The 13639-nt window shown below is 39.5% G+C and overlaps 1 protein-coding gene across 1 annotated transcript in view; it reads left to right on the top strand.

Annotated features, from left to right (window-relative positions):
• Tgm7 (transglutaminase 7) overlaps positions 1 to 13639 on the top strand; it is a 44781-nt gene that overhangs the window by 18458 nt on the left and 12684 nt on the right. Inside the window, exon 2 of the mRNA XM_027926011.1 lies at positions 12218 to 12400. Within this exon, the coding sequence (XP_027781812.1) occupies positions 12218 to 12400 (183 nt within the window). The remainder of the gene's footprint in view (positions 1 to 12217; positions 12401 to 13639) is intronic.

Below are 13639 nucleotides of genomic sequence, written 5' to 3'. Positions count from 1 at the left end.
AAAAAGAAAAGACTATATGTGTTCAGGATAAACATAACCATCATAGGCCTAATTTACATCCCATCTGCATTCGGCTGAATCTGAGGATGTAGAACCGGTGGACACAGAGGGCCAATTTTAGTAGTAGAAATTGGGACACTCAGTCTTATAATGGAGCCCTTAGGGTTGTCCAAATGGAACCTCTCCAGTTAACCCATATAATACCATCATATTTACTTTTATTTTGACACTGAGAAACCTGACATCCCATTTGTCTTAGTCTGTTTTCTATTGGTATAATAGAACACTGCAGACTTGGTGATTCATAAAGCATAAAAGTTTATTCAGCTTACCATCTGGAGTCTGGGAAATTCAAGGTTGAGGGGATGCGTGTGGTGAAGACCTTCTTGCTGGTAAAAACTCTGCAGAGTCCCAAGGTGATGGAGGATTTCAAATGATGAAAGGGTTATATATAAAAGAGAATCAAACTTACTAGTATAATAGGCCTACTTAAAATATTAACCATTAACCCATTCATCCATTAATCTGTTAATAGATTAATCCATTCATGAAGGCAGAGCCCTCAAGACCTAATCATCCCTTAAAGGTCTCACCTCTTAATACCTCACAATGGGGATTAAGTTTCAACAAGAATTTTAGTGGAACATTCTAACTACAGCACCATCTAAGACCCAAAATAAGAGATGTGAAAGCTTATTTTTACAAGGAAAAATTCATTATATTGTTAAAGCTTTATTTTCAAATAAGATGGTAAATTGTTTGATATGGAAAATTCCACTTTTAAAGAAATCATATTGGGGCTGGGGATATAGCTCAGTTGGTAGAATGCTTGCTTTGCATGCACAAGGCCCTGGGTTCAATCTCTGGCAAGAAAGAAAGAAAGAAAGAAAGAAAGAAAGGAAGAAAGGAAGAAAGAAAGAAAGAAGGAAAGAAGGAAGGAAGGAGAGGGAGGGAGGGAGAGAGGGAGGGAGGGAGGGAGGGAGAGAGGGAGGGAGGGAGGGAGGGAAAGGAAAGAAAGTAAGTCATATCTTCAAGGTACAGTATGTTTGCAGCTCTGATAGGAAAAAATAAATAAATAACCAACCCACCTGTGCATTACAAAATAATAGGAAGGAAATTTACCAAAATCTATACCTCCGTTTGCCAATAAAAAAATCTATATTCAAAATATCATTTATGTGAATTAGAAATAGTATGACAAAAATTACTTTTGAAAATTTGGTCTTCCTCAAAAGAGCATATATTTTTACTATAAATTATTTTTGGCATTAGTAATCAGTTATTTTTCTGAGCCAAAGTATAGCAACTTTGACAAAATAAAACACAGAGTACTCAGTAAATCTTTGTTAATGAATGAGTTTAACATGTCTGACTGGGAAACATTTCTCAAATACACACCATACATTCAAAGAGGCAGGATACCTGACAGAAAGTTTGGGTTGTAATAGGTGTAGGAATTTTGCAATGAATCACACGATTATCCCAGGGTATTATGCATCCTACCATGCCTTCCACAATGATTAGTAAACATGTAAGTAAATAGTTTTGTGTTTTCTTTGCAGCATTTACTCTTTGATCAGTCTGAATCCCTCCCCAGGAGTATTGAATGGATACTCTCTTTAAACTCCTGCCATGGTCTTCCGACTCCTTTTTTCACTTTCTCTTTAAAAATTTTTTTTCTACCTGATTTCTTTTTTTTTTTTTTAGAGAGACAGAGAGAATTTTTTTTTAATATTTATTTTTTAGTTTTCGGCAGACACAACATCTTTGTTTGTATGTGGTGCTGAGGATCAAACCCAGGCCGCACGCATGCCAGGCAAGCGCGCCACCGCTTGAGCCACATCCCCAGCCCTCTACCTGATTTCTTTTACACTCCAACTGGAATTTTTTTTTTTTTTTTTTTTTTTTTAGTTCTGGGGATTGAACTCAGGGCCTCAGGTACTGAGCTACATTCCAAGCTCAGAAACTTTTTTTATTATTATTTAGTAAAATATAAAGAAGAAAATCATAATCATTCACAATCCCTTTGCTCTTAGACAACGAAAGTTTCTTTCTTTCTTCTTCTTTTTTTTCCCCTGTGGGGGTGGTACTCAGGATTGAACTCAGGGGCACTGGGCCACTGAGCCACATCCCCAGCCCTATTTTGTATTTTATTTAGAGACAGAGTCTCACTGAGTTGCTTAGCGCCTTGCCATTGCTAGGACTGGCTTTGAACTCTCAATCCTCCTTCCTGCCTCAGCCTCCTGAGCCACTGGGATTATAGGCATGAGCCACTGTGCCCGGCCATAGTTTCTTATATTTTCTTCCATCTTTTAAAAATTAGTCTATAAACATTGCTTACCAGGTGAGTAAGCTGCAATGTTTTGTATCCTACTTTTTCCTCCAGTTAACATCATAGAAACTTCACCAGCTTCCTTTTTAATTTACAGCATAATTCACCATTTCCACTTGCCTTACTTTTCTTCAAGAGGAAAAGCCTTCTGGGTCCTAAAGGGCTGTACAAACCCTTTTTCGTGACTATTTGTCTCTTGCCTTCCTCGGGGCAGCTGTTTTTTCACTCATCCACTGACACTGTTGGGGGAAGCCAGACTGAGCCAATTCCAGGCTTGAAGGGACAGGTCCAAAGGGACAGATTCAAGCCAAGCTTTGCCTTCCACATAAGCTTCAACAGGAGACCACAGGGAAAAGATCCTTCAGCAAATGTTTTAAAGGCTTAAGGCTGAAGCTCCTTCCCTAAAGTAAAACGCACCTGGAACAACGGGGAAATTTCACAAAAGGGGTGGGAGGAGGAGGAAGTGGCAGCCCCACCCGACTCAGGGATGGAAAGAAAGGTTCTAGTAGGATGACTGTAAATGCTCAGGGAGGCAATTAGGTCTAGAATCCTAATGCTGACTAGTTGAAGGGCTTTGGCGGACGGGAGAAGGAAGGAGATGGAGCAGGGTGAGTACTGGCAATCTGTTTAATATTTCTGAGGTGCTGAGAGGGGAGAAGTTTGGAGAGCGTAAGGGGTAAACAAGAGACGATGGTTAGTTGTGAAATCTGGCTCCTTCCTATTTTCCCATCTTCATCTGGACCTTGGGGCACAGATCACACAGCTATTCATTGTCCATCTGAAGCCGTGAACAAATTTTTCTTTAAAATGTTGAATCTGGGATAGCCTTGGGAAATCTAAGGGGTCTTGGCAAGTCTTGGTCCCTGCCATCAGGTGTCTTTGAGTACCTGAGAGGCGATTTCTGTGGCTAGGCCTGGAGCTGTGGGAGGACTCTTTTCAGGTCCTTGACACTTCTTTGCTCTGGTTTCTCCTCTGGTTCTCAGCTCCCCATTGAGACTTGCTGTTCCTGCTCCTGAGCTCAGGTCCCTGGCCCCTTTAGGATCCTCTTAGAGCCTCTGCTGTTTAGGACCCAACTCAGTGTCTGCCAGGAGAGGTCATCTCACTTGAGTTATGCATTTCTTTATCCTGTACTAAGTCAAATATCATAGACACTATTAGAAATTAAAATGTGCTGGTTTTAAAATATAATTCAGAGTTTAAGATAAAAGGTTCAAGTGGCTTGTCTCTGTGCCCCATTTCAGGGTATTTTTGTGCTACATTCTAGACTATCTTCCCTCTGGGTTATCTTCAACTAGGTAAACCTAAAATGTTACATTATCTTTTAAAATAATGTACTTTTTTAGTGGGGGAGTGCTGGGAATTGAGCCCAGGGCTTTGTACCTGCTAAATTCATGCTCTACAACTGAACTACACCCCCAGCCCCTAAAACAGAATACCTTTGTCAAACAAGCAATACATGAAAATTTATTCTGGGGCTGGAGGTGTAGCTCAATGGTAGAATGTGTGTTTAGCATGTCAAGGCCCTGGATTCAATCCCCAGCACCAAATAAATAAAATAAGATAAAATAAAATAAAAATATCTTACACATACTTGCAAAAAGTAAAAAGTCTGTAAATTAGAACTTAAAAATCAAATACCCCTTTGCATACATACACACTCCCAAACCTTCTTCTCCCCTATGGGAAGGCACCTATACTTAATACCTATGTTAAACCAAGTGTGGTGGTGCATGCCTATAATCCCAGCAGTTCAGGAGGCTGAGGCAGAAGGATCACAAGCTCAAAGCCAGTCTCAGCAAAAAGCAAGGCACTAAGCAACTCAGTGAGACACTGTCTCTAAATAAAATATAAAATAGGGCTGGGGATGTGGCTCAGTGATTGAGTGTCCTTGAGTTTAATCCCTGGTACCCCAAGAAACAAAAACTATGTTAAAAGTTTAATCAACTGCTTTCAAATAATATATTATATAAAATTGTATGTAAATCATATAAAAATTTTAATAAAATGTATACAAATGAGATATAGTACATATTATTTGACAACTTAAAAAAAAAACTTAGAAGTATATCATGGAAATCTTTCCATGTCAGTGCACGTTGGTTTTTCAAAAATTTGCAAAGACTTACCGTTTTTCATTCTGGGCATATAAGCACAATTTATTTAATACATTGGTTAACTTGTTTAAGTTTGTTACTATCTCTTTCAATCGGCCTCTAGATTGTTTCTAATTTTACTCCTTATAAATAATGCTACAATGAATGTCCCTATTGATATCACTTTGTGTATGTGTACAAATTTTTTTGTATGAAAGATTTCTGAAAGACCAACTGTTGGATCAAAGGCAATAACCACTTTAAATATTTAATAAATATCAACCAATTTTTCTCCAAGAGGTCTATCTGAATTTACACTCCCACCGTAAGTGTATGAGACAGCCCATTTCCATACGCCTTCAACAACATAGGTTATTATTTTTCTTTTAAATATTTTTGAGTGAATCAAATATAATCATCGTTTTAATTTGCATTTCTATGATAATAGCAAGATTGCCTTAATATTTCCATCCAGTTTTATATATTATGAATAATAATCCTTTGTCACATCTGAGGCAAAAGACCTAATAACCCGCTGGGCACAGTGGCACACACCTGTAGTCCCAGTGACTCCAGAGGCTAAGGCAGGAGGATCCCAAGTTCAAAGCTAGCCTCAGCAACTTAGAGAGACCCTGTCTCAAAATAAAAAATAAAAAGGGCTGTGGTGATAAAGCACTCCTTGGTTAAATCCTCAATACAAATGAAGAAGGAGGAGAAGGAAGAGGAGAAAGAAGGAGAAGGAGAGGAAGAGGAAGAGGAAGAAGAAGGAGAAGAAGAGGAGGAAGAAGAAGGAAAGAAGGGGAGGAGGAGGAGGAGGAGGAGGAGGAAGACCTAATAATCTAACTTGTACAACCTACCAGGGAACACCTTTCTCCTGCCAGCAGCTGTTCTAATTGCTGAGTACCAGATGTAAACAAATAGGTAATCGCATAAACACCAGTAGGCAAAAATAATGTTCCAAGGAAACGAGATAGTATTAAGTGATGAACTGAAAAATAGGTGGTTCAGAGCCTAGAAATTATAGAGCAGGGAGACATATATGGGGATTCCTGGAGCTGGTACTGTCCTGACCCATGAGCTACTTGAGGGTTTGTGTCTTCTTTGGCATGTAAGTATGAGGAGGTTGAGACAGAGCTGTGGTTTTCATTGTGTTGTGGGGACTCCTTGGGATCTACACAGAAACCTTATAGAGGAGGATGCCTGCCAGTGCTTTCACCAGGGCAGCTGCTCTTAGGTCCGTTTATTATGTTGTCATTTGAAGAAAGTACAACAGTTACTTGGGGATTGGGTGAGGACAGTCAAAATCTCCACACCAGCCACCAGCCAGAAATTAAAAGCTAGGTTCTAGAGTTAAACTATATTGATTTAAATGCCAGTTTTTCTGCTTTTTAGGTAGATGACACTGGGCAAGTTACTTAACCCCATTGATCATCTTTCTACTTATCTGTTACATAGAGTTGTAGGAATAGAAGAAAATAATGCATATAATTCTGGAGCTTAATAACACTAAATATTAGCTAGATAGAAAACTTGTTGCAGGTGCTAAATTTCCCTACATTCTGAAATGCTTGGGAAAGATTTCAGGGAGGAAGTTGATGGTGAGTTTTGCTTGAAGAACTGGTTCAATAGTGACCCAGAGATTAGGGAAGGGGCAGGGGCTGTCCAGAGGTGAGCATGGTACATTAGGCATGAAACACAGTTATTTTAGGAGCTATTAATAAGACACTTTTATTCTTGCACACTTAAGGGGGCATAGAACACTGCAGTTATCTTACCACACAGGAATCTCTTCATGTGCTTTTACACAAATATACCCTTTCACATTTTTTAAAAGGGAGGAAATGAAAAAGAATGAAGTATTTGTAAAAGCCCCCAAACCAACAATAATAATGAAAAGTGGAAAAAGAAAAGAAGCTGAAAAACTGAGGGACAAAGACAGAAAGGAAGGAGTGAGTCCACCTGGCATTTAGTGGCTGATGCTAATTCTCTCTGTTGGCTGTGCCAGATATAACTTGCTCTCTGTGGTCTCCACCTGGAGCTTCCCAGGTCTTCACCACCAGCCTGATGGTGCAGGACCTTGTCTGCAGAGGATTCCTTTAACCAGCCCCAGTCTTCATCCACACGAGCTGGGGCCTTAGAAAGCCCTGCAAGTCAAGTCATTTCTCCGTGCATTTATTAGACTGCCACATGCCTGTGGTGTCTGTCTCTCACACATGAAAGGTGGTCCCCATTTTCCCCTTAACAACACCTGGGCTTAAGTCTTCTTTAGTCTTTGGCTTAGATCATTGTGCCAAAACTCTCACTGCCTTCCCCACTCTTGTCTTTTTCCCCTCTGGTCTGGGCTAAACACCAAATTAATCCTAAAGTACAGCTTTGATCCTGCCACTCCTGTTCAAAAACCTGTCTTTAATCAAAGTAATGCTTTTCCCTAAATACAAAAGGAATGCTTGTTCAAATCAAAAGCTGGGAGAGCGCTGAAAAACTTAAAGAAAAATTTCCCACAATTTCACTGCCTAACAACAATCTATATATACTGTTTCAATCTTTTTTATTTTAGTTTTTATTATATAGGGCATCATTTCCCCCAGGTTCTTTGTTCTTTTGTTGTTATGGTTGCTGTTGGTGTCCTCTTTGTTGGTTACATCAGGTAAGAGGAATGAAGATTATGTATTCAACTCTTCTCATAGGACACTTGTATCACAATGAACATTCTTTTGTTTATATTGCATAAGAATGATAATCTTCTTAGTAAAGAATTCTTAGAAGAGAAATTTATGGGTTAAAGGTATTGATATTTCAAGGCTTTCTTTTGTTTTGTGATAAATATTGATAAATTACCCTTAGAAACGTGTAACAGTTTATCTCCCCTGAGGGTTAGAAATACCTGTTACCACTGAACCAAACAGCACTGGGAGCCAAGCCTCTCCTTAGCCTGGCCCTGCTGTCCTCACAGGCTTATCCCCTCCTCTCCCCTATATCCAAGTCCAGCTTTGTGTGTGTGTGTGTGTATGTATATATATATATATATTTTTTTTTCCAAGTCCTGCTCCTTCCCCATAGGAAAACATCTAGGCTTAAAATTCTTGTGAACAATTTGATCAACAGCTTCCAAATAATACTAGATGATATAAACTTGTTTTACACAGATTAGATTATATAAAATGTATTATCTGTAGATTTGCTTTTTAAAAAAGCATCATACATCTTTCCATGAAATCTTTCCATGTCAGTGCATGTTAGTCTATTAAGAACTTGTAACAACTAAGAGTTTTTCATTTCGGGTATATAAGCACAATTTATTTAATACATTTGTTTATTTGTTTAGTTTGTTACTATCCCTTATTGATGGACCTTCAGATTATTTCTAATATTTGCTCTTATAAACAATGCTGCAACAGATGTCCCTATTGAAATTAAATGTGTAGTTTTTGTTGTTGTTGTTGTTGTTTTGGTGGTGCTGGGGTTTGGACCCAGGGCCTTGTGCTTGCAAGGCAAGCACTCTACCAACTGAGCTATATCCCCAGCCCATGTGTAGATATTTTATACTAAACATTTTTTCAAGAACAATTATTGGATTGAAGGCAATATCCATTCTAAATGTTGATGGTAATTGACTGATTTTTTTATGGTAATTAACTGATTTTCTCTGTATGAATTTACTTTCACTCCCATAGTTAGTATATGAGACAGCTTATTTCCATATACCCTCAATAAAATAGGTTATCATTATTCTTTTAAATATTTTTAAATAGATCAATGTAGATCTCATTATTGTGTTAGTTTGCATTTCTGCGATGATAGGCTGTCTTCTTAATATTTACAGCCACTTTTATATATTATGGATAGCATTCCATTGTTTTTGCCCTTCTGATGGATTACTCCTCAAATATCATGCACACATGCATCTGCCCCTTCAGCAAACATCCCTGATCATCTACCAGGAAAGGCAGGAAATTATGAAGTTAAAAGGGGGGAAGACTCTGGAGCCAGCCTACCAGGATTTGAAAACCAGCTCTACCCAGCACCTTCTTGCACATCAAAAACAATATTAATACTCCATTACAGAGTGGTTGTGAGAGCATAAATTATCTTAGACACATAAGATTCTTCAAAGAGGGACTGCCATGTAGTTAAGAATTCCATGGAGCTGGGATTGTGGCTCAGAGGTAGAGCACTCGCCTGCCATGCGTGAGGCACTGGGTTCGATCCTCAGCATTACTTAAAAATAAAATTAAGATATTGTATCCCTCTATAACTAAAAAATAAATATTAAAAAAAGAATTCCATGGACATTAGTGATACCTTTCTGAAATTAGATTCCATGCTTCATTCTAAGTTTAGAGGAATCTACGTTCAAGAAGATGACTGAAGTCTCTGCTTATGTGAAACTAATTCTAAGATGCTATTATTAAGTATTCCACAGAAAATAAAGTGTTGTGATAGCAAGTGATTGTAGAGCGAGAGGTGGAGCATTATATTCAGTGGCCAAAGAAAGCTCCTATCCTCTGAGCCAGACCTGAGTTGTGGGATGGAGGCTTCCATGAGAGCAGGGCTGTCTCAGGTTTTGATTTCTCAGAAGACAGGAGTTTCACTTCTCAGAACTCCCTGCAGGCAAATCGTTGATTTAATGTCTCCTTTTAAAAAAAAAAAATCTGATAATATATCAGGATATGATTATGTAATTTGATCCTTTTATACCCTTGACTTTGCGTTAGTCATTCATTAGCGCCAGGAGTCTTGTCTCTGGGGCTCACCTCTCCTCTTACTCATGTCATTAACTCCCAAGGGACTGTGGCCAAATCAGGCGTTGTGGGTGCTGACGTGTTTTCACTAATTGAGCCTGCTGGATTTCCTGCATTGTTGAACCTCTTCCTGATCCTCTTGGCTTTTTTTTCTGTCTCCCTTGGAAGCCCTTGCTTTTATTCTCTTAAGTCATCATCTCCTTGACATGAAAAGCCCTTCAGTGAGCTAAATACATAATTATATTAAGTGGAATTAAAAAAAAACCCTAAGTGTCTTGTGGAGAATGCATTTTCTCAGTACACTGCAAACTTGGACAAGGAGAGGAAGATATCTTTCTTCTCCTCCCCTTTCCTTCCCAAACTGAGAGAAGCTACATAAAGCCAACCTGGAGCTGGTTACACTTAGGAACCATGCTCAAGCTTTGAACAGGAAAGGCTTCCCTGGCCCTATTCTCTCCTGTGCATGGAAGGTAAGTGCTCATCACTGCCCCTGGGAGGTATATATAGAATGAATGAGAGGCTTCCTGGGAAGGCTCAGTGGTCTTGGTAGGAAAATATCAGGCCCCTCAGGAACCAATGAGATGCAAACAGTTTCCAGCAGAATCTAGGCCTGTTGCTTTCAGAGTTTTGACTATGACCTACATTTGGTTTATATCATGGTCAGTTACACAAAAAGTTGTCCTTGTTCTACCATGCTAAGAGAAATAAGCACGACTCTGAAAGTCAAAGGTCCAGTGTTTTCTCTTATGTGGAAAAGAGAGAGACAGAGAGAAGAGAAAAAAAAAGGAATTAAAATAGGGAGATCTCACAAAAATAGAAGGGAAATATGTAGAGGAAGGGAATGGAGAAGAGAGGGAAGACAGGAGGGCATGAGGAAATACTGGAGGATGAAATACCAAATCATGCTGTACCCATGTATATACACAATGAATCCCACATTCATACACACACACATATATATACATATATACACACACAATTATAATGCACTAATTAAAATAATAATAACAAAAGGGAGATCAGTAGAGTAGAACAAATAGGGGAGGGAGGAAGGGATGGAAAGGGAAGGTATGGGGAATGAGATTATGAGGTTATCAAATTATGTAATGTGCAAGTATGAATATGAATCCAACTTTTGTGTATCATGATATGTACCAATAAAAATAAAATTTAAAAAGTATCCTTGTTCTTCCTATGTGTGATGCATTGTGATATTTTCTAACCTATTTTTCTTAATAGTGATCACCTTTTTTTCCAAGTTTATTCCACAAACTACTAATGGGTTGGATCTGAAGTTTAAAAATTGCTGTTGAGAAACTGAAAGCCACCTGTCTTAGATCTTTTCCTGAATTTTCTGGTTTCAATGGCATATCCATTTAAGTGGCCAAATTACATCAAGAGGCTTAAAAACTTTGTATCATTTGGTTCAGTAATTCACCTTTGATGAATCTACCCCAAGGGAAGATTGTTCCCAGCAGGATGATCAAGAAACCTCAGTGAACATTCTGTTTTCAGCTAAACATTTGATAAACTTATGGGAAAGACAGAAATGTGAAAGCTGTGTTTGATTTTAGACTTCAACTAAAATTTTTAAATATCTAATTCAACTATTTTTACATAGAGAATTAAATATAGTCACAGCTAGTTGAACAATTATACCCAGAGTACTCCTAATAGCTCAGTGTCAACCTGGAGGACAGTTCTGAGGATACTCCATTGGCCTCCCAACTTAAGCCCTGGTGCTCAGAACCATCTTATTACCAATTAATTGGAGAAAGACAGTTTTGCCAATCCACAGATGGCCAAGTAAAATATTTGGGTGAAAAAAAAATCAGGATTCAAAAACTTCAGACAGGAGAGATGGAAAAACAGAACTAACCTTTGTGGAAGTTCAGAATGCAAAGGGTACAAAAACTAACTGGGAGCAAATGAGAGTTTTTCCTCTAGGATTCTATTTAGCCACATCCCTGGCCTTTTCCCACTAGATCCTAATAGCAGCCTCTCTCCGGTCATGACAACTGAAATGTCTCCAGACATTTCCAAATGCCCTGGGTGGGGGAGATTTCCTGTTGCGGTTCACTGGGATAATTTTTTTTAATATTTTATTTTTTAGTTGTAGATGGACACAATACCTTTATTTTGTTTACTTATTTTTATGTGGTGCTGAGGATCGAACCCAGTGCTTCATTCTTACGAGGCAAGTGCTCTACCACTAAGCTACAATCCCAGCCCTCACTAGGACAATTTGGTGTTCTACTAAGGGAAAGACTTAACAGGTTTTCATTGACAGTAAACACAGTATACATCTGCAAAAATAGCTAAGTGTGCAATCTGAGGCTTCTTAATACGTGGGTATTAATGACCTTCTCATTTCCATGAAGTTGAAATATGATTGCCTCCCCATTTTTCAGATAAGGACACTGATGTCTGGCAACATAAGTGGCTTGTTCAAGGTCTCACAGGAAACTTTCCAAGGTGGTAACCTGGGGCTGTGTCACTCCAGAGCCAGCATGCTACGAGACTTTCACTATCATACACTACATGTACTTCCTAGAAAGCAGTCAGGGCCCTCCTCAGAGACCTGGAACATGACTGAGAAGCAAGCAATAAGTTACAAATAACCCTAAGCCTGCCTCATGTCCTAAAATAGGAACATGCCTTGGAGTTGAGGCCCCAGCCTCCAGTCAGCTCAACTTCATTTCTACAAAATGTTAATATGTTTATTCTTATGTCAGCAGGATCATAAAGTAAATTTCAGTTATCTGGAATCATTTTGTCTTCTGGGTAGCCTAATCCTCCAGCACTGTGGCTCCGGGTCCAGGTGTGGAGGTTATCAGAATGGAAATCCTCCTCATCACTGGCCAGGGCCTACTGAATTGCCCTCTGAGGCTGAGTCATGAAATTAGGAAGCAGGGAGGCAGAAGGGCTAAGAATGAACAGGAATATTACCTGTCAGAGTCAGGTTCTACAGAAATGACTGAAAAACTTTGGGGACACCTATACCCAGAGAGTCACAGCTGGGCATTTACCCATCCCTTCTTCTCCCCTAGTGGCAGCCTTGGAGCTCAGGTCTGTTGACCTGCAGAGCCCCAGGAACAACAAAGGGCACCACACACAGGAGATGGGCCTGAAGCGGCTCATTGTGCGCAGAGGTCAACTTTTCAACCTCCAGCTGAACTTCAACAGACCCTTCCAGCCCCAGACAGACTCCATCACCTTTGTGGCTGAGACCGGTGAGCTCGCCCTCCTAGGCTCTGTGCATTCCCTCAAAATGTGGACATCAGCAGAGTTGGTCTGCAGGATCCCTGCCTCTTCTTTCTGAGGAGCTCTCACCCCTCTTCTCCTGGGATACCCCAGGACCCTCATGCTCAGTACCCTGCTGTTAAGGAAAGATTTGGCCAGCTCAGCAAACTCTGAAGTTGTGGTCATAACACCCCAATTTTAAGTACATAGGCACTCACCCATGATCCCATCTATTCCCCATGAGAAACTTTCAGGTAGGTGCTATTATAATCTCCATTTTACAGATAAGGAGGAAAAAAAGTGAAACAAAGGCACAGAGATCTAAAGTGGTTTACCCAAAGACTCTCAATGGCAGTAAAAGCATTAAACTAAAGGACTTAGCAAGTAATGGGAAAGGTGAGGATTCTTCCAGGCCACAGGAATCCTATACCACAAAGATTTAAAAAATAGGTAATATTCCTGATAGGTAATATTCCTGTTTTCTTATTTTATTTTGTTCTAATTAGTTATACATGACAGCAGAATGACTTCAATTCATTGTACACAATTGGAGCACACCATTTCATATCTCTGATTGTATACAATGTAAAATCACACCATTCATGATGACTTTCTCATTCCACCATCTTCCCTACCCCCATGCCCTCTTCCCTCCCCTCACTCCCCTCTGCCCAATCCAAAGTTCCTCCATTCTTCCCCTGCCCCTGCCCCCCATTATGGATCAGCATCCACATATCAAAGAAAGCATTTGGACTTTGGTTTTCTGCTTAGCATGATATTCTCCAGTTCCATCCATTTATTTGCAAATCCCATAATTTCATTCCTCTTTAAGGCTGAGTAATATTCCATTGTGTATATCTACCAGATTTCCTTTATCCATTCATCTGTTGAAGGGCATCTAGGTTGGTTCCATAGTTTAGCTATTGTGAGTTGACCTGCTAAAAACATTGCTGTGGCTGCATCACGTAGTATGCTGATTCTAAGTACTTTGTGTATAAACAAAGAAGTGGGATAACTGGGCCAAATGATGGTTCCATTCCAAGTTTTCTGAGGAATCTCCGTACTGCTTTCTATAATGGTTGCACCAATTTGCAGTCCCACCAGCAATGTATGAATATACCTTTCCCCCACATCCTTGCCAACATTTATTGTTGTCTGTATTCCTGATGATTGCCATTCTGACTGCAGTGAGATGAAATCTTAGAGTAGTTTTGATCTGCATTTCTTTA

The sequence above is a fragment of the Marmota flaviventris genome, chromosome 2, assembly GCF_047511675.1.
Source record: "Marmota flaviventris isolate mMarFla1 chromosome 2, mMarFla1.hap1, whole genome shotgun sequence".
Lineage (NCBI taxonomy): Eukaryota > Metazoa > Chordata > Mammalia > Rodentia > Sciuridae > Marmota > Marmota flaviventris.
The sequence above is the reverse complement of the archived record's forward strand: the minus strand, read 5'-3'. Positions and strand labels throughout refer to the sequence as shown.